Source organism: Stegodyphus dumicola, chromosome X2 (genome assembly GCF_044657685.1).
Source record: "Stegodyphus dumicola isolate Sdum_Otavi_A_Nest chromosome X2, ASM4465768v1".
Taxonomy (NCBI): Eukaryota; Metazoa; Arthropoda; class Arachnida; order Araneae; family Eresidae; genus Stegodyphus; species Stegodyphus dumicola.
Window position 1 is genome coordinate 103,275,747 of NC_140781.1, and position 22,128 is coordinate 103,297,874.

Below are 22,128 nucleotides of genomic sequence, written 5' to 3' on the forward strand. Positions count from 1 at the left end.
TTTACATTGCATAGTTACATGGTCATACAAGGGCTAGATGGCAAAACAATGACTACTATTTTGGAGACAGAGGCTGCAAGAAATATGTAGGAATATCAGAACATGAAACATGGAATATAAAATATAAAACACAAATACAACACATAAATAAAATACATATATAAGAACACGAAACATAAAAAGGAATACAAGTAAAATGCTGCACACAAATACAAAACAATTATATATGAAAGACATGTTTGATTATAGCTCTATACAGTTTATGAATTAACCAAGTTATTCAGAGTTCATCAGTTGTGCTTACACTATGCCATATATACATACTCCGCATTGATAAGATCATGCTAGATGAGACATGAAAGTTTGCACACAAGGTCTTGGTTAGTTAGCCTGATAGATGTCCTGTCCTAAAGATGCTTTATTTAGGATCTTGCAGATTTTTGTGATGGCTGCCCAAATTGTAACCAGGATACATTTGTACACTGCCATGTTGTTTGGGTCAGTTGAAGGTGATCATAGATGCAAAGGGATGGTAAGTGGACAACTGTGTATGTAATGGTCAGGGCTGCCCTCTTGGCCTTAAATGCAGACACTAGTAGTGCTGATACCATGGCTTTTGAAATAAGTTAAAAAAGGGCCAAGCTGGTGATAAAATGTCTGAATTGTAGGCTGATGATGTGGAGATCAGAGGAGATGTTTGAAATGAAGGAATGAGCATAACATCCTATACTGCTGTTATTCCATTCTTGTTGCCAGACAATTATGTTTTATGATGGAGAATACATTTAAGGTGGGATGAAGGAAGTGACATGTTGGCATTGCCTTACATCTTTGTCATGTGCCACCTCTTTGGCTAGATAGTCAATCATTTTTTCATTTCCTTCAAGTCCATTGTGTGCTTTTACCCCTACAAGTTAGATGTTGGTATGTTGGCTATTATGTAATTGCTCTTGGATGGCTGTTATGAGAAAGAAGTGTGCCAAAGATTCAGGATGGTGAGAAGAGATGATATTCTGTCAAAGTAGATAACTGTATATGGATTACTTTCTGTTTGATTGCAGAAAAACTTCAGCACGCAATATCAATTAATTCTGAATAAATCTTTATAACCTATATCAGGATTTTAAAGGTTCAACCCCTTCAGTCAATTTTGTCAATGCATTTCTTTCTCATAAATAAAAGGCAAATTATTTATTGAGCTAGAGAACGAATTCCAAGGAAAAATATTTATACTCTATTAATTTTCGATGATGCACAGTTTTTAACTTTGAAAGCTTTTGAAAGGAATACTTTCTACAAGATATGGAACAAAAATCATACTCTTAATTCTTAAGACATGATTTAAATGGCAGAAAATGCTTCTGATTCCATGAATATATATATATGAATCAGCTAAACAATACATAATAAAAATTATTTCATGATTTGCTTCAGATTAAAAAATACAAATTCAGCTAGTTGTATTTAGAAATGCAGCGCCATTTTGCAAATTCCCAAAATTTCAAAATGCTGCTAAATTTTTCAGAAGATTTACTTTTAATGAATGCGTTTACAGTTTTTCTACAGAACTACATATAAGGCTTCAGCAGCTAGCCTTAGCTGATATTCTCTTTTATGTGCAGAATCACATGCATCTTTTTCAAATGTATTTAAAATTCTAGATAGGAAGACCTATTCTGTGAATAATTATCAGTTATACTACATGAGATCTGACCGAAAAGAAAACAATTTTAGGGAGGGAGAATCTATACCTGTTTACAATGTACCTTCCCTTTCCCAAGAAAATTTTTTCTACTTATACACCCACCAATAACCTTCGGTGTGTTATTTTGTGGAATACTTGAATACTTATAAACTTTCTTTAGTCAAAAAAGTTGACAATTTAAACCAATAATGCTTCAAGGTGAATTTTAGCCTCTGAGAGCTATTATTAAATTTTGCACATAATGGTTATACAACTGTTTTATTTTTAATTCATTAAAGCATGATGAATGCAAACAAATGATACAAATTATGAATACTAATGAATTTTGCAGCAATACATTAGAGTACTACATCATATGTTATCCCACTGACCATGAAATTGTAACCAAGCACCATGATTTAGCATCAGTTATCCATATGTACTGTGCATGAAGACACAACACATAATTATCCGTGCTTTTCTTTGATGAAACTGAATGACTCTCGATAAGCCACCTTTGGTTTTTACAAACAAGGATATAAATTTAACTGTTAACATATTTTTTCCTTGCATTTTGGAGAAAAAAAAAAAAGGAAGGCTGCAGAATCACATTGGTGCCTGAATTCAAGTTCATTTATACCTGGTCGAGAGAATAAATATCTGTTGATCGAAGAAAAGAACAGCTGAGTATGGCCAACAAGCAGTAATAAATTGGAACAGTCACCCATGGCAATTTTATACTCAAAGTGTTCTAAAGAGAGCTTATGGTAAAATTCGGAAGGCTCGACAAAATAGCAGAAATTGATAAAAGCCTTTTTACGAAGTGAGTTATATACTTCTGCAACAATGTCCAATATGTGGACTGCAGAAAGAGTGATCAACGTATTACATATATGAGTACGAAAGTTAGTTTTACATTTGCAGAACTTTAACATCCACAGCAATGAAATTGTTTTCACAAAATGTTTTACCTTATTTTAGAAAAACAAAAAAACATTTTGGATTATAAACAGGATCTAACTTCAAAGAAATAGCCTATAGCAAGCCTTTTTAAAAAGAAAATGGAGATCTCCTATAGATAAATTTGCTTATGAACTGTTTATAACATCTTTAACACAACAGTTCATTTCTGAACTGCTTACAACTTCTGGAAATTATTTGACCGATACTATATTTGTAATCTTAATACTTTAACATCTCTCATCCACTGTATGAGAACACGCTAATATTAAATTAGGCAAAAAGCAACTTGATATAGATGTTTTCAGGTTTTATTATTTTCTTTAAAGAAGGAAAGGAAAAAAAAATTCTAGGGAAATTTTTTTTTATTCCTGAAGAAGAGAGACAAGTATTTGATCATCCTCAAAACTGATGCAATTATTTAAAATCTATGCCAAACTCAAACTGCTTTTTTTGGCCTACTTTTAAATGGTTTGACTAAAATTAAAAACAGGTTCTTTTGGTGACACAATCCCTTACTTGGCAAAATTTTTCTTACATTGGCAATTTTTATAATCTATTTTGACCTTTTGACTACTTTACTTCAGTAATTTTTTTTCCAATAATATGTTGACAATATTATTAATCAAACTATTGATGACAAAAAGTGATGTATTTTCCACGTTTTTGTATACACATGGGCAGTTTGATAACAATATCTGAATGATAACATAAATAAGATCACAGTCAAGGAATGTCTACTATTCTTCTATTTTCCCCATCATATACAGTGTTAATAGCTCTGTGTTCAGCAAGTAGTATACTGCAATGCAAAAGAAATCTTTAACAGTTAAATGTTTTTAATTTATGTCATTTTTACATCATTCTTTGTAGGAACATTTCAATTTTAAGAATGTGTTACTAAATCCAGCAGAAGTCAGGTAGTGACTTTTCAAATTCTGACAGCATTTTGATATTCTCATTCAGCTCTAAATATATTGACAAGTAAGTTACAACAATACATTTAGATGTGAACACAAAAACAGTATTTATAGGAACATGCAACCACACAATTTTCCCAATCTTTAGCCTGATTTTAATTTGATCACTTGACATAATCCTCAGTATATTTCATTAAAATTATAATTATACATTTGTGGGGCTCAAGTGCAAATAAGCCACATATTTTCAACAATGGTCACTAGGAATGACAGAAGCCAAGGTTGAGTTTTTGCTGAGGCAAAGGTGATAACATTTACAAAGTAATTATTTTTTGTATCATTTGTCACTACATTTTTTTTATTTTACACTAAAATTATTTTGCATATTTGTTACTATACTTCTGCTTAAAATTCTATTTTGTTTTTTCTTTCAAAATCTTCAAAACTCACCATATGATTTTTTACTGATCTAAATATATGTTGTTGTAAGTCATAATAGATATTATTTCAATTACCCACCAATTACTAGAGTTAAATTTTCAGAGCCAAGCTTTCTGAGCAGATGCTTTGTATCCTGGACGAAGTAAACAAGCCAAATTTTTGAAAACTTTATTTTCCATAAGTGAAAAGGCAAAGTTACATCTATTAAAAAAAAAAAAAAAAAAAAAAAACTCTGTAAACTGGCTATGTCAATTTTCTCCTTATCACACTCAGTTGTTCTTTGTGCATATGCATCAAAAGACTTATGAATTACTTTACACTTAAGTAGTAGTTCCTCTATATTTTGAATATATTTTTTAGCTCCAATACCAGAAAATAAAATTCCACTATAATTTTTACAAACAGCAAATGTCGTACACAGCATCATTTTGAACATAGCCACATTTCTTATTTTTTGCAAAGATTTTGCCAACATCAAGTTAATGGAAATATCCTAATACTATAACTATAAGCTTAAAAGATTTAACAGAAAGTATGCTCACATCCCGATTTGAAAATGACAATTTTAATCTATTCATTATGAAGAATAATGATGATCTCTACCTGATCAGTTAAAGATTTTTTATTTGACTAGTAGAAATACTTATCAGTCAGGAAAACAAGAATACGAAACATGTTCCTGATTGATCTTTGCCAGACCAAATCAAACAACCAAGTATTTTTATCTCCTCACCACTCTTAAAATTCAAGAAAACTGATAGAAAAGAGAGAATATGTACCAACATAGAACTTGAATAGAAGCAAGCTGCTAGGAAATGTGATTTTATTGTTATTTTACCTTTGCAAATCTTGTTTACTTGAATAAAATACCAGCTTATCCCAAGACAGGAGAATTCCAGTTTCAAATACTGATAATTTGTTACCTGAAGATCCATAGCCAGTTTTTGCCATGATTCACCCACCCCCAATACCTGGCAAAATGTTGCCAACCATAATAGGAGCTAATATTTCACCAATTATTACAAAATTATATAAATTATAAGTTCCATTAGAATCTGAAAGCTAATTACAAAACTGAATAACAAAAACACTTTTTATGAAAAAGTATTGCCTTAAAAAATTAACAAATAATAATCTAAAACAATTAAATAAGAGTTCAGCAAATATTATTAAACATAAATAAATATAATCTAGATGCAAAAACATCACTAAATGTTTATTTGTAATTTAAACAAAATAAATACATCATAAAAATATGACTGAATTCCAACTATTTGCAACTACTTATTCTGCAAATGCCTGTAGTGCATACTCAACTTTGAATGCAAACAAATGAAATTTTGATTTGCAGAAAACTCAGATTGGTAAATTTAATAGTAATATTTTCTTACATGTATATGAAACTATTTTTTAAAATTAAAAATACATGATCTGATTGAAGAAGTTAATTTTAATTTATTACTGAAATTGCTTTTTCATGTTCTGCAGTTATGTCAGTCCTCTCTTTTTATAATAAATGAGGGCTGCAAATCTCTGCAAAAAGTTTGCTTCAGATAAACCCTTTTGAATGTATATTATTCCACTTACCTTTTAATATCAATTTTAAATTTATGTGGTTAATTAATTTTAAAAGTACATTGTATATCAAGATTTTGTTGGTCCTCAACTTATCAGATACTGTGTTCAAACTTAAATGCACTTTCTAGCCAATTTATTTATATTCCATGAAAAATGTCAAGCCTGTTTATAGTGGCAACAAACAGAGATTCATTCTTCAAAATAGCCCTTGTACAAATTTTTCTGGTATTATAAATGGAAAATGTGATTTAAAAAAAAGGAGATGGCTACAGAACAGAGAAATTTTCTTTTAATAAATCCCAAGTATCAATTATAGCAGTTTATTAATTAAATTTTGCACACAACATGCATAATGACAGAAATAGTGCAGGAAATCAATTTATGAAAATTCTTACTGTGGAGGGTTTTGTAAACCACACATTGCATTCCCCCTTCAAGAATGCCAAAATTATTTTGAAAGTAATTTTAAAATTTTTATCTAAATTACTGAAATGTATTTTTACAAAAAAGTTTTTTTACTTGCTCAAAATATTTCTCCCTCTCCCTTGTTTGATATTTTTCTTTGTTTTGTTTGCATGCACATAACATATTTAAACACATAATAATTTCGTAATCCATAAATTTTCAGTAATTATTGTGGTACAAATACATCTGAGTCAGTTATTTATGCACAGACAACTCATATTTAGTGTAAAAATTCATAAGAGAAAATATAAACAAGGCTCCAAAAGACACGACCAACAATCTACAATATTTACTAACTTGCGCAGACTTTGATACCAATGTGTGCTATTATTAGAATTAACTCATATTTCTTACATTTTTATGCTCATATAATTTCTTTTATGTTTAAGTAGTCATGCATTGTTTTACTGTTAAATGCAGTGACTGTGCTGGGGAATATCTTAATTTGCAAGGGACTTTCAAACTTCATTAAAATTATTAGCTAATATTTTTACTGGCTTAGTCAAATTGGCCAATGCTTAATAATTCATTATCCAAAGATTTTTATTAACTACTTTTTAAATCAGATTTGAATCAATATCTTCCAGGTTTGGTTTTACATTTGGTTAATGCATATTAAGACAGCAAAACACAATCACTTCTATTAATTATTGTTAATTGATCGGGAATCAATTTATTCATCTTAATAAGTGAATTAATTTCCAATTACTGGCAATAATTGTTTGATTAAATTTCTTTAAAATATTTACTTTACTGCTGGTTTCTCCATTTGCATTAGTTTTTGCCATTTTCAAGAATTACCTTTCATTAAAATATTTTTATTATAGCTCCAGACAATACTAAACAATTTTTGCTACACTAGCATTAATAGTTTACAATTTTTATTTTTCTAGGAGATAATACAAGTATTATTGCATTACACACACAAACACACACACACATATATATATATATATATATATATATATATATGCAGATTATTTTATATATCATCTGCTTTGAAAATAGTAGTTATAAGTCTACTGAAACGAATTTAATGATAATGTAGTTTTTTTGCAGATAATTTGATATTATACAATAGCTTGATTAAGAACACTGATTCCACTCTTTAGTCATACATTAACAGGCTTGGCAACAGAAAAGCCTTTTTCACCTTGAAGAGAAGAATATGTAAGATCTCAAAATGTGAAGAAAAATTTATTAACAAATTTGAATTAATTGAAGAAACTGACAATCAAAATTTAAATTACTAGTTTTTAATTAAGTACAACCCCTTCAAGGCATCTGTGCTTTCCCTGCAATATCAGCATTGCTGTAAACTTTTGCCCAATCACTAACCAGACTTTCTAAGCTTATAAAAGTTCCCTCCCTCCCGGAATTTCACCGAGGCTCTGTCTTGCCTTCGGTGCCTCGCCAACTGTCGGTTTGACACAGTGCGAGAAGTAACTAGACCGGGCTCCGGGTCACCCTCCAACGTCAGTTGGTTGGATCCAGAACACCCGACATTAAGACGTTCTTTACGAAACACATAGTTACTTCATTAAGCACCTGTCAACGTCCAGTTCAGCTTTGTGCACTTAGTGGTGCGCAGCACACGGTTGGGAGCCTCCCTCCCTCCCGGAATTTCACCGAGGCTCTGTCTTGCCTTCGGTGCCTCGCCAACTGTCGGTTCGACACAGTGCGAGGAGTAACTAGACCGGGCTCCGGGTCACCCCCCAACGTTAGTTGGTTGGTTCCAGAACACCCGACATTAAGACGTTCATTACGAAAGGCATAGTTACTCCATTTAGTAGCGGTCTTGACAGGGCGAGGGGGGCCTTTAGGGACAAGTAAACTAAAACGCACGCTATTTCTGCGAAAGAACGGCAGGCTGCATGCCGTTCATTTCGCGCTCAGGAGGTTCGTCGCCGAGCATCCCACATAAAAAGATGCCCGTGCAACGTTCCGTCACAGAACAGCTCTCAGTCGTAGCGGTACTCCACGCTGTTGCGATTGACCATAACAACGTACGAGCTTCCGTGCCTGAGTTAAAATCAAGAAACGACATAATGCGCGTCTTGTTCTTTCTCGTCAACACAAGCATATAAGCATCCTCTTTTGCCACTCTACCTTCCCGCTGGCAACGTGTCACTTAGCCTCTGCTAGCTAGTCTCTACTATTTGAGATGTAATTACATATAATAAATTGTGGGAGACCCATAGTGTCTACAAATTAGATAATGAGCTAAGAAATTTATCATTATGAAATAAATGATGTTTACCTACAAAGCTGGTCATGGTTTTTCCAAAATTCCATTACAGTCACTACACTGTTTCCAGTCACTATGCAGCAGTTTTTTTGGCCATGACTACAACAGTAGAAGCGGTACTTTTCCTAATCAAGCTGTTGTCTAATATCACATCATCCACAATGGACTGCATTATCATAACAGTTTACATAACCTCCCCCTTTAAGGAGAAAAAGGCTTGGCAACAAGAAAGTCTTTTTAAAAGATAAAAAGTCACTAAAACATTAGCAAATAAAGATAAATATTTCGAAAAACACAAATAATAAAATTTTGTCTGAAATAACTGTTTAAAATTACTGAAATATATAAACTTTGATAATAGTTTACAGTCCTATGAAAATTTTTAGTGCAAAAGTCTTCATTTTTAAAATCTACATAATAATCAGATTTTTATCAGTGAAGGCAAAAGTTTGCAACAACATCGTGATTATAAAAATTTTATGCATGCATTATGTATTTTGAACAATGACAACAAATTTCAAAATTTTTGGATAAACCACAACCAGCCTAAGTTAATAGCCACATGCTCAGCAACTGGTCCTGCAATTCCTGCACACTACAAGTGGGTAGCTTAGCAGCACGAAATTGGTTTTCCAGGTGGGACTACAAATGTTCTATTGGATTAATGTCTGGTGAATATGGAGGCCAAGACATGATTTGAAAGTAACTGGAATGTTCCTAAAACCACTACCTGATGATTTGACCCTCATGACATGGTGTATTATTCTGTTGGTAAACACCATCCCCTGTTGGAAATAGTGTTGTCATGGATGGGTGAACTTTGTCTGCAACAATGTCCACGTAGCACACAGATGTCAAGGATTGTTTTATGGGGATTATAGGTCCTAATGTGCTCCCCGAAAAGACTGCCCACAACATCATACCCCCACTACCAGCTTGTCTCCATCCAACTGTGCATCTGGGAGCCATGGTTTCGTTTAGAAATCGAGATATTAGCACATGCCTGCCGATGTGACGGACCAGGAAACGTGATTCATCAGACCATGCAACTTTCTTCCATTCTTCTAATGTCCAATTCCAATGTTTCCCGGCCCACAGCAGACACAGTTGGCGATTATGTGCTGTCAGTGCATGGACATGCTTTGCCTCCAGCTGTGTAGGCCCATACGCAGCATTGTACGCTGCACAGTGTGTTGAGAAACACTGTCTCGGTCACCACTGTTGTAGCTGGTGGTGATTTTGGCTGTTGTAGCTCTTCGGACACGGTGAACAATGCGTAGCAATCTCCATTCTTCTCTGGAATCAATGTGTCATCAACAATACACTGCTGGCCGGTGGCTCGTTTCACCATCCATGCTGCACTTTCGATATGTGCTTACAACAACTGCACGTGAACAGGCCTACTAAACGTGCTGTTTCTGATACTGATGTTCCCAGTCACCAAGCCACAATGATTTGACCTTTATCGAAGTCTGGCGAATAAGCTGTTTTTCCCATTATGTTGCTAACTATGCTATGTTTGGAAAGACAATGCATAGCCACCTTATATACTCCAACATCAGCCATGCAAACACAGTGGTTTTGTTCCTGGACGAGCCCATTATTATAGATGGAGGGTGGTCATAATATAATGGCTCTCTGGTGTGTATATATAAAAGCATAAGTACACCATCATTTCATCAAAGCCACTAACAGCTCCTTTAACCCAGTAAGAAAGAAATTTTCACATAATAGATTTTGAAGAAAAAATAATGCTATAATGAGCACATAGTCTGCAGAAATACATTATTTTAATAATAAACTATAGTAATATGTTATTTCAGTTTCATAGGTATCTATCTGATTGTAACAGAATGGAGATATTAAGGGGAGAGATAGATTAATCCTTATTTTTGGCCCTGTAGGTATCTTATACAGTAATAACAAGATTATTTAACTTACAGCTAAATTTTTAAAATAGTAAAAGCAGAATTTGTTTATTTATTTTTTAATATTAGAAGATTCTTAAAAAACCATTTTTGCAGTTCATTTCCTCTACAGGGAAGAAAATCTGAAGAAATATTAAATTTGACTAAATTATTGAAATGCATGTATACCTTATTTAAAACTAGGATATAGTTTCATAGCAGTAGTTACCATTAGCTACTTCTGTTTCATAGCATGTTAAGCTGAAGACAACCACGAATTAAATAAGCAATTGGAAAACTTGGAAATAATGTATAATTTATCATGTTTTGAAGGTTAAAGATATGATTGCAAAAGGCAAAGACAATTTTCTGGCAAGTTATAACCATTCCAACATTTATTCAAAGCTCTTAGTTTTAAGCAAGAGAAAAGTATCTTAAAGAAAGTTTTGGAAATTTTTAATTAAAATTTTACTGATGGAAATTTCATAATAAAAGAACTAAGATATCATGATATACATTTAAACTTTACTAGATAATTAAAATAATAAATATCAGTTGTAATTTATTTTAATGACTCTGAATCCCTTTTTTTTTTTCAATGTAAATAAAATGTAACACAAATTTTCATTTTGTGCCAATAAAATTATTAATTACAATACAGGGCTTTTTAACACACATTACAGACATTTAGGACCATTTCCACATATATTTACAACCTTAAAAAGCATTTCACATTCATTTTTATATACATTTATAACCTTGAAAAGCATTTTCACATGAACACCAATACAGAAACATAACTATACAGGCCTTATGTAAAATTCATAGTTAGAAATGCCCTTCTGCTAGTCTTGCACTCAGCTACAGCTATTCAAGTGATGGATAAGATTTCCAAAATGTAAACATGCATTTTCTACATCCTCAAATAAAACAGCTTTAAAAATAAATTAAAGGCTTTCACAAACATAATTGTTTGTTGCGAGAAATAATAAATATTTTAGGTGAATATAATACAATAAAAGCGAATAAAATCTTGAACTAAATAAAAGTAGATTACCATAATGCAAGCATGAGCATCGTGATAATAGGAAGGATGCAAATTATTGAATTTTTCTTGACCAGCAGTATCCCAAATATCTAAAATTAATCAAGAAGTTAATAAAAAACACAAAAATAGTATTTTAATTGATAGTAACACTTAGATCAAATTTAGTTACAGAATCCATTTTAAACTTAAAATCATTAAAAATAACACTTCACTTACACTGATATTAATGAATCTGAATTTAATAAACCAAAGAATTACACATTGATATCCAAGTCAAATATTTCAAATTAAAATTATTTCCACCATAGGACAATACATGCCAAACAGTTTTCTACAAAAAGATATATATATCAACATTACTTGTAAGCCATAGTTAAATTAAACATGTTGATATAATCTGTTATAAGGGTGTTCCAGTTTTCAAAGTATTATCAATAGAAAGCTTTCAAAGAAGTGTGGCATTCTATTTCTTTCTTTGTTTAGTGAAATAACTAATTTAGGAGGTATATTGCTTATGTTTAGAAAATTTTTACTGCAGTCAAAATAAGCTGATAGTGGGAGCATGTTTTTTCCTGGAATCATCTGGTGCATTTATCTATCTACAGAAATTTTTTCGGTTTGTATTGTTCTACAAAAGAAAAGATTCTTATTTTCTTTCATGCCAATAATATCCTCAAAAGAAGTTGATTGTAATAAGAGAATTCATTTGATAAATAACTATGAATAGTTTCAAATGAAAAGCAGAAAATTATATTTACTACATATTTTAATATCAGTTACACAGTTGAAATTCTCTATATATTAACATTTATATACTCAGTAAAACAAATTTAGAATTAAAAACAGATATTAGGGTAGTATAATTACAGATGTTTGAAGCACAAATGACAAGTTCAATAGATGATCAGAGTAATACTTACTTCTAAATCACCACAATTAGTTTGAAATGGGTAGAGAGTCATGTTAATACGTACAAAAATCAACAACAGGATGCCACTAGTTTTGCAGAAACATTCTACTAATTTCCAAGGAGGTAGTATTAAGTTTTCCTTCATGGAGGAGATATTCCTCCCTATTATGCATATTCATAATTAATTCAATCTGTACCTAAACTGCAATATGTTAATAAGGCTCATTAGAAGATGCGGGTGGAATTGAGTAAAGTCACATTTTCACCTGTATGGAGCTCAATACTCTTGCCAACAACAGGCACAATCTTGCACTCCTTGCTACGATTAATTTCATACCCTTGTGCTAATATTACTGTCTGACAGCTGAGATAAGTCACAATAACAGCAACATATTCCAAATCATTTCTGTTACAAGCATGATTTATACTGAAAATGCATTACCAACTTAAACATAATGTATGATTATTTTAAATTAATTACTCAAGAACATTTCTTTTGATACTTAAATACATATTTGCTTTTATTTTACTTAATTAAATTCCACTTGGATCATAACCAACCATAAAATCTCACATATTCAATTGTTTCCACAGTACTTTAATAGCCTACACATTGCAAATCATTATCAATTACTGTAAGAAATTATAACTAACTGAATTATCTTTTTCATTGATGTACTTTAAAATCACTTAAGCACAATCCATGTTCCCTTAATTAAAATTTTAAATTCCATTTCTACCAATTAATTTAAGATAAAATAAAATGATATTCTCTCAATAATAAAGGTATAAGAAAACAGCGAATAGAAACTCACATAAAGACTTCATTCAAAATATTCCCTCGATAAGCCTCAGCAGAATTAGCCATCATCCTTTACGCCCATCAGTCTCTAAAGGAAAGAATGCAGTTGCATGTTGCACTGTCCACTTTTGCACAAAGTTCAGGATCCTTAACTTCAGGCTTGCCATCTTTAGCAAGCAAATATGATATAAAACAAGTCCAACTCATTTAGAGCTGTTGAAGAACATGAATGCAAAAAGATAATGGAGACCAAATATATGCATATTTGGATCTTGCATAGCTGCATCAAAACCAAGTAGACCGAGAAAAAGCAAATCTTCATCAAAATACAGACATCTCAATCCAAATACTCAATCAAATAATTTTGAAATAAGGTCAAAAATCCTTTCTCTGCCTCTCGTGTAACAACTTTTAAAACCTCGGTAGTACCACAGGTGATGTAAGTATTGCTAAACTTAGCTAACTGTTAAGCTTCCATCCCAATTTTGAGGAAGAACACCTCGGGAAGATGGTCTCAAGAGTCTTCCACCCATTTTCCCCTATCACCAACTTCTTAAGAACTTTCACTTCAGTATATTTGAATGACTCCTTGTGCACAGACACTTAATGCTTACAAACAGGCATGCTTTCTCCGGGATTCAAACTCGAGCCCATCGGAATGGCAATCATCATGACTAACCACTATAGTGGCTGGTTAACAAACATCATCAACAGCAATATATAACTTTTTATAGTATTTATATATAAGAGGAATACAGAAATACAAAATTAAGACAAAAAAAGAACCTTAGTTGACATAGATTTTATGTCCAACTCTGCAAAAGTCAAGGACAAAAAGCATCCTTTTCATTTTGCTCCTAAGTAGCAATGGTGAATATACCAGTCACCCTCCCAAATGAAAGTTTTAAATAAAATCTATGTCAATATTCATTTTTTTTGCCTTATATGACACACTCTGCAGCATATTAAACACTTACCTACTAAAACTGGTTCATCATCAACTTTTGTTTTATGCCTAAACATTGTCAGAGCATATGTAGAGAGTGAATGAGGCTTACTATTATTTTAAGGAAAAGGTAGAAGCAAATTACATAAAATAAAGGTAGAAGCAAATTACATAAAATAAAGAAAAGCACTTGTATGTCTTTTGGAGGATTACCTAAAAATGATGAATAAATGAGAAATTTATACAATCAAAATTTCAGTTTCAAATGTAATAAATATATGCTTTAGCTAAGGAATTTTAATGCTATTACTACACATCTGCAATTATGTAAATTTAATCATCCTACTTTTAGTTTCTTTAAATCATTGTTTTAAAACAGTTACAATATTTCATTTATAAAACTGCAGAATTAAGAATGTTTATTATTTAATAAAAGAAAATTTACTATTTAACAACTCTTATTTCAATTACCCATCTCCAATAAAAATTTTCAATATGATTTCAACATAGATTTTAATTTTCTTAAAGAAAAGAAAAAAAAAAGTCTTCAGATGTCATCTGATTTGATACCATTTGATTTTGAAGTTTAAGCAAAGCACTACAAATTGAATTAAATGTTTGAAAAAATTTGCCACTTATAATGCAATGAAGACATATGTTAAGAGCAACAACTCACTGCATTGCATTCTGAAAAAAAAAAAAAAAAAAAAGGTTTCATACAATCATACAACACTTTCTTCTTCACCCAACTACTTAAATGTCCAGCTGGAAATCTGTTTCTAATTATTCTTCAAATGCACATCATTTTGACATCATTAGACTGCCATTACAGTTTACATACAACTTCAAAGTAATATCTGTTCCAAACAGATTCTAGTCCTCTTCATCAACAATCACAGATCCATTTCACTGTCAAAGAATTTATCTAATCCTGGATTTCAAAATTTGATAACAACAAATTTTAATTTTGAGTTCACCTGATTCACTGATGTTTTTCTGGGTCCTTATTAATATTACAGAAAGAGATTTAAATTTATATCTTGTTATAAAACACTTTTAAATTCTTGATTGACTCAGATCTAAAAGTCACTGCAAAATCATATAGTTCGATAAGTAAAGGGACTTAAACACTTTCCAAAAAGCTAGTACACTGACACACATAAAATAAAATTTTATAGTTGTTGTCTTTGTTTATTCTTTTTAAGCCCACTGTATAAAAATTCTATTATTACCCATGCTTTTTTATTCATTTCAACAAAGAGCAATGTTTTAATGCATTTGAAACATCTTGGTTTCTTTTCACTTTCACATCACTGCAGATATCATCTTTTCTATTTCATCATTTGTACAGACTGGTGTCTCGATGAGATCAGTTTCATCAAAGTTAAAAATGTCTTTCAACTAATATTCATACACTTCACAAAATAAATTCCTGAACCTTGTTTAACTGATTTTGGATAAGTCTGAATTCTCTATGACATAACACGGAATTTTGGAGCACAATTTAAAGTTATGCCTTCATCCAGATGAAAAACACACAGCACACTCAATAAGTGCCATTTATCGCCCCCTTCTGTTATACCAAAAGCAATTATTTTCAGTGCTCACACAGGAAAAACTTTTTTTTATAAAACTCCACTTTTTGTCATTGTTCTTTCTTGTCAAATTCCTGCAGAATTCTATGTTTGTGTTTTAAAAAGAGTATCTTCTGTTTCCTAGACAATTAAAATAAAAATGGGAGGAAGGAAAAACAGTGACTAAGTTAAAAGCTTATTTATTAAATTCACAAGAATGAAGCACCTCCTATTAGCATGCTTGTCTGATAAACAGACTTCACTATACATTCTGTTTCTCTTAACATGAATAGGAAAGAAATGACAGAAATGAAATAATATATAAATGGGAAAGATTTATTAAATGAGAAATGTATAAAGTGAACTTCACTATAGTTCTTGAAACTTACTAGCTGTTAACTGAGTATAAATAAACTTTCTAATAAAAAATAACAAAACTTTGAAACTAGGCACATTTGCTTATAGTAAGATTCTTAAAAATTAAATTCTTTGTGCAGAATAATACCTAAACTTTAAATAAATTATAATGATAAAGGGAAAATATAAGAAGAATTTATTACAATATTCTGCATTTCACCTGCATTCATAGTTCTGTTCTTTCATAAATAATATGAGGTGACCAGATACATTTACACTGCAGATATCATAAATAACATTCAGGACACATATTTTTTTTATAAAGGATACTATCCATCTAAAAGAAATCGCTCCAATAATCTAAAACAGAAGATAAAATTTATTAATACATACATATATTACAGTAAGAAGGAAAATGTCTAGCAAACGATAAATCTTCTTGACCAAATAAATTCAAGTTCCCTCAAAATTTTGATAAAAACAGTGGGGAAAAAATGAACAGAAAAAATAAATTTACCTCAGAATTTTGATCAGAACAGTGGAGAAAAATCGAAAAATTTTCCCCCATTCATTCAAATTGACATTCTTTCCCTCAACTAACTGTCAGTTTCCAAAAATTAAACTTTTGATAAAATGCAAACCGAAACCTGGCAAATGAAATTATTTTTAAAAAGCAACACATTTCAACACTTTGTTACCAAATAAAACTTGTGTGCTGAGATATTTCTTAATCAGTTCTCTGAAAATGATCAAAGCTAACTGTATTAGATACTCAAGATTACACGGAAACCTTTGATTTTATAATTCTACAGCCTTTCAGCCTGTCAGAGAAGCTCCAGGACATTTTTATTTTATTTTATTTTTTATTTACGAGTTCGCAATACTAAAAAAGAACAATTTTTTTTTTTTTTACCTGGTACATGTTCTTGACATTACCTTGGCCATGTTTCCAAGCAAACTAGGTGGCAGAGCTGTGCTTAGCAGCACACTGTTTGGATTGTTGTTGCATTCGTTAAGGTGACACAATGAATGCTGATTGATTGTGAGTGAAGAGTAAACATCAAGTTCTGCGACAAGCTCGGGAAAATACCTAGTAAAATGTGGAACATGATTAAGCAAGCGTATGCAGGGAAGGCACTTTCAAGAAGTCGTGCTTTTGAGTGGCACAAAAGGTTTCATGAAGGTAGAGATTCAGTGCAAGACGATCCCAGAGCTGACACCAATGCGTGGATCGTGTAAGCAGTTATTGCAAGAAAATCGCCGTGTAACCGTGCATATGATATCAGAAGAACTGAATTTAAATCGTGATATGTGTTATAAGATTTTACGCGAAGATTCAGGAAATGGAAACTTAATGTAAGAATTGTCCCTCACTCACTAACAGATGAACAAAAAGAGGAAAGATGAAGACTTTCTGCTGAACTATTGGATAGAGCCAGATGTGATCCCAAATTTGTTTCAAAGATTATTGTGATTTTTTCTTGTTTCCATGAGTGAAAAGGCAACTGAAAGGAAAGCTTCATCAAGATTATTGCAGATATCCAATGGGTTGTGACAAATCAGCTTGCAAGCATCGCAGTTGGAGATTTCCCTGCTTGCTTCCAAGAAATCAAAAAACATTGACAGTTGTGTATAGATAGCCAAGGGGACTACTTTGACAGCAGCTAGGATCATTACTTTGTAAACGAAATTTTCTATTTTTTTAGATGTCTGTCCTGAAACTTTTCTGACAAAGGATGTAAATATTTATTTACGAATGAACACTTTCTTCTGTCATTCATAATAACCCATATAAAATATATAACTCTACACAATATACTGAATATCATGTGACTGATCACAGCCTGGATGGGGTGACAAACAAAATTTAGTAAATGAAGGGATGATATGCAATCACAGAGAAACAATTTTTACAGTAATAGAACGTGAATGTGGTGATGCAATGTATATAAAGAACGTGAGAAATGAAAATTAATTTTGATCATGGATATTAACCGTTTGACTGCTAAGTAATTCTTGCAAGAATGCACGAAAACAGCGGGACATACTTTGACTTGACGTTGTCTATTGACTTATATTTTATTATGATTATATTTTGACTTGATGACAGAGCAACAAAGACACATTGAAACTAGCAGCACAAAGGAGCTGCGTCGCGGTTTTCAAGACAAATGAATGCAGCGCTTTTGACCACGTAGCAGTCAAACGGTTAACAAGACATAATATCAGTCATTTACAAGAATGGCCCAAATGAACGTCCACCAACCTACATGCATCACAACAATAATGAAGAAATTTGCATAGTGAAAGATCCCCAACACGTCTTGTACGTCTATCATATACTTGGTGATGCAAATATTAGCAACAAGTCAATCTGCATTTTGGGTTGATCTTTACAATATGGTAACTGGTAGTTTGGCGACATTTTGGAGGCAATAAAGGTTACTACCTGGGACTTTGGTAATAATGTGAGCAGTACTCAGTTCCGATTACGCATTATTTTGTGTGAGGGAAATGAGAGATCATGGGATATGTCATGTGATATTAATGGATGAATTACGGTTCTTTAATCGGAAAAGGGGGGAAATTGGGAAAAAATCTGGAAATTTTGTATTTGGCTTTATTCTGTATTGTGTGAAACAGTGTTCGTTAATTTTTGGATCCCATGGCCGTAACTAAAGTGAATTCGAAATGGGTATTTAGTGGTATTGAAAAGGGTAGTAATAAATGTTTCTTTAAGGTTGTGCGAGATAGAAATAAAGATGTTTTATTAAGTTATTTATTTTACCTGGTACCTTGCTGTGAAATATAAGTATGATTTTAAGGATCCTGAAACAGAAAGAAGAAAAGTTTATCGGACACGTAATCAAGATTCTGAAGAAGATTAGGTAAGTTAGTATTTTTAATTATTTGAGGATATTATTTTTATGCATTGTTCTAAATGTAAGGTGGAAAGGAATTTGGTATTATTGGGAAAATTGTTATTAGCAATGATTTAGTTTAAAGTAATTAGGATTGTAAGGTAATTTTTATTAATTTAATGTATGTGCTCATTTATATTTTAAGTAGTGTTTTTGAATTTAATTAAATTTTAATGAAATGATAGTTATTTTGTGAATTTTATGTTTGTAGGAATTTGGTATACGTTTCAGTTGAAGTAAACGTGTATGGAAATAATTTAAATATTTGACACTAAGTATTTGTAACTATTTTTAATGTTTGCATATAAATTCGTTGGTGACGTTTATAATATAATAGATAATTTAGAGGTAAAAGCTTTTGGATATTTTATTTATTTTATACGTGGAAATGTTCATTCTTGGAAAGGGTATATACTTTTTCGCGATCAGGTAATTTCATATATGTGTTTTTTACCGAGTTTAAAGATTAAGAAAATTTTCCTGCATTTTTGTGCAAATTTTTGTAATCTATGAGAAAATAGCAGTGTACATGGATAAAATTAAGAGTGTGTGCAATGCCATTTTTGTGCAATTCTGGGATGTTTTTTTAAGTAAAAATAAGTCGACGTGTAAATGGTTTATGTGTATGTGCTATTCTGAACAACGCGCAAGGAGTTTGCGATTGTGCACTTTTTCCAAATTTTGCAGTGAATATTTGTCATGATTAAGCAGTTTTGTTTGATAAAATTTCTAGCATAAGTGTAATTCGGCTAGTAGATTGTTGGAAGAAGTGTTCAGTAGATAAAAAGAAAAGAAACATGTCTTTACTTCGTGAAGACAAAATGGCGGCGGTGAAAAAAAAATAGAGGGTTGCTGTAGAAGAGTTGGTCGCTAAATTTTCGCCAAAAAATCGCCAAGTTACCATAATGTAAAGATCAACTGCATTTTGTAAATGTGATACATACATTGTAGTTGCTGGTCATTCAATTGAATAGTTCTAGCAAATATCAAACTCTATTTCTAGTAAATATCAATGATTCAAATGACTTTTTGTTTTCTATGTTCTTCATACGGATAGAGTAGAGAGAAGAGTATCCCTTGTATTATCACGAAGTTGCTGTTTCATTTATTGCCAAGTCGTTTCATTTATGGTAGCCTGAGTAGTTGAATGTTATGGAAACCCTATTATGACCTAATTGGTTGCATGATTGCAGTAAATTCGTAATGGCTTATGTGTATGTTGGTTAGGAAGTATACTGCTTGTTTTGTGGTTGAGACGGTAACATGGTGAATTTGGTCAGATTAATTTGAAGTTTCTGTACGATTTGGAAAGAAAGGGGAAAAGAGCATTACTTGACTGGTGTGTAAATGAAGGTTTACTTAGTAGCCATTATTAAGTGTCCTGTTTGTAAGAGGGGAGGCCAGGTGGCTAGCGCATTGCGCAGCAGCACCGTAGGTCCAGAGTTCAATTCCCAGGCTGGACAAGGTCAACTCAGCCTTTCATCCCTTGATTTTCATCACTTGGGTCGATAAAATGTTCGCTTGGGGGACTAAGCACTGGGGGTCCTGCAACAAGCTCACCACTTGTTCAGGGCATATGCTTATGCACCCCGGGGCCCACAGTCAAGAAAGCAGATTTCGGGCAGGGCTGTTACACCACTGAGTTTATTTATTTTTAGTTTGTAAGAAGGAAATGTACATGGTTGAACGTCGGACAATAAACGACGCTACGGAGGATTTTTTTACTCTTATTTTGTGAAGTTATGTGGTGACGCCAGTATACAGATTCTAGTTCAGATAATTTTAGGAAGTTTTTGGATGCTGTTAAGGAATTTTGTTTGACCGAAGACATGTTAATTCATAAATAAGGTAAGTGTATATTTTCTTTGTGTAGTGCAAAGATGGATTTCATTTTTTATGTTATTTCATTGTTTAATTTCAAATGTAGTTTATAGAGATTATATATTTTTTATTGGCTGCTCCTTTGACTTTTTAAGTGAATGTAGTTCGATGTGTGCATGGACAAAGTCAAGGAAGTACGCAATGCCTAGTTTGTGCAATTCTCTGATTTTTTTTTTTTTTTTTTAAGTGAAAGTAGGTTGTTGTATACGGATACCAAGTTTGTGCAATTCTTTGTCTTGTTATTTTGGCTTGTGTAGCGGTGATTTTTGCTACAAGCCAAAATAACAAGTCAAAAAATTGCACAAACTCGGTATCCATGTACCACCAAAAATCGTCAATTTACGCCAAGGCATACCCATAAATATATTTTTACCCTTTATACTCACTGTGTTCCTGTAACTAAATAGCTTGATGCATCAAAGCTGTAACCTCGCAAGCTGCAACCAATGTTGATATACTTTTGGCATTTTGCTCTTGGTTACCAGTTTTCAATTTTTAGTACTCTCTGATTATCTACAGCCCTCACCAAAAAGTTACAAAAAAAGTATTCACGAGGCAAGCAATATATCAAGAAAATAGTTATACGACAACCCAGATTGGAAGGTAGCACGTGTCTGTTTTGGTCGGCGCTCAAAGGTGATTTTGTACGATGTGCTATGATTTTTTTTTTCAAGTAAAAATAGATTGCTGTGAACATAGGAAGAACAACAGCACAAAAAAGGTTAAGAGCTTTAAAGTTTCCTGTTTTTCAATTTCATTGATTGGTTGCTCTTGTATAGAATTCTTAGTGTGCTACCATTTTTAAAGTGGCTGTTGTCTTTCACACATTAGCTTGATGAACAATCAGTCATCAACGAGTTCCCGAATGCTTACCCCGAAGTCAGCAACAAGTTCATAACTTTCTGATGGTAGGGTGCAGATAGTCAGAAAATACACACACTTTTTCTTAATCGAATAATACGTAGTAAAAACTCCAGTCCTGTCCCTCTATCTGCAATTTATAACCAATATTTTTTTTTAATTTAGAAATAAATGGATCATGAAATGTATAATAAAGAATGAACTACAGCATGATAGAATGTAACAACATGACTGTGTTCAAAACCGCTTTCCTGTTACAGTCCTGAATATTAATGCAAATACATTGCTATTCAGATTTATGTTTAAACTGCTTATACGGCACTTTGGTAGGGGGAAGCACAATTTTTATCACTCTGCCCACTCTTTGAAACTTTACAGAATACTCTATAGAGTATACAGTCAAAAGTCATTAATCCGGACTTGTCGGGACTTCGGCGATTCCGGATTATCGATTTTTCCGGATTATAGATCATCAGTTTAAATCTCGTAAGATGGCATGCAGAAATTCTAAAATTAAAAATATGAAACCATAATTTATGAAATAAAGAACAATTATGATCTAAAGGGTATCAAAATTTACAAAAAAAAAAAAAAAAAGCTTAATATTTATTTGTTTACTTTATTA

General features: G+C 32.1%; 1 protein-coding gene across 2 annotated transcripts in view; it reads right to left on the reverse strand.

The window, feature by feature from the left end:
- The window catches only part of LOC118184681 (rab-like protein 2A), a 79,274-nt gene that overhangs the window by 52,948 nt on the left and 4,198 nt on the right, over positions 1-22,128 (reverse strand). For both annotated transcript variants that reach the window (XM_035354389.2, XM_035354388.2), the window contains 3 exons: positions 16,171-16,200; positions 13,941-14,020; positions 11,261-11,340 (listed from right to left, as the gene is read on the reverse strand). In XM_035354389.2, the coding sequence (XP_035210280.1) occupies positions 11,261-11,340; positions 13,941-14,020; positions 16,171-16,200 (190 nt within the window). The remainder of the gene's footprint in view (positions 1-11,260; positions 11,341-13,940; positions 14,021-16,170; positions 16,201-22,128) is intronic.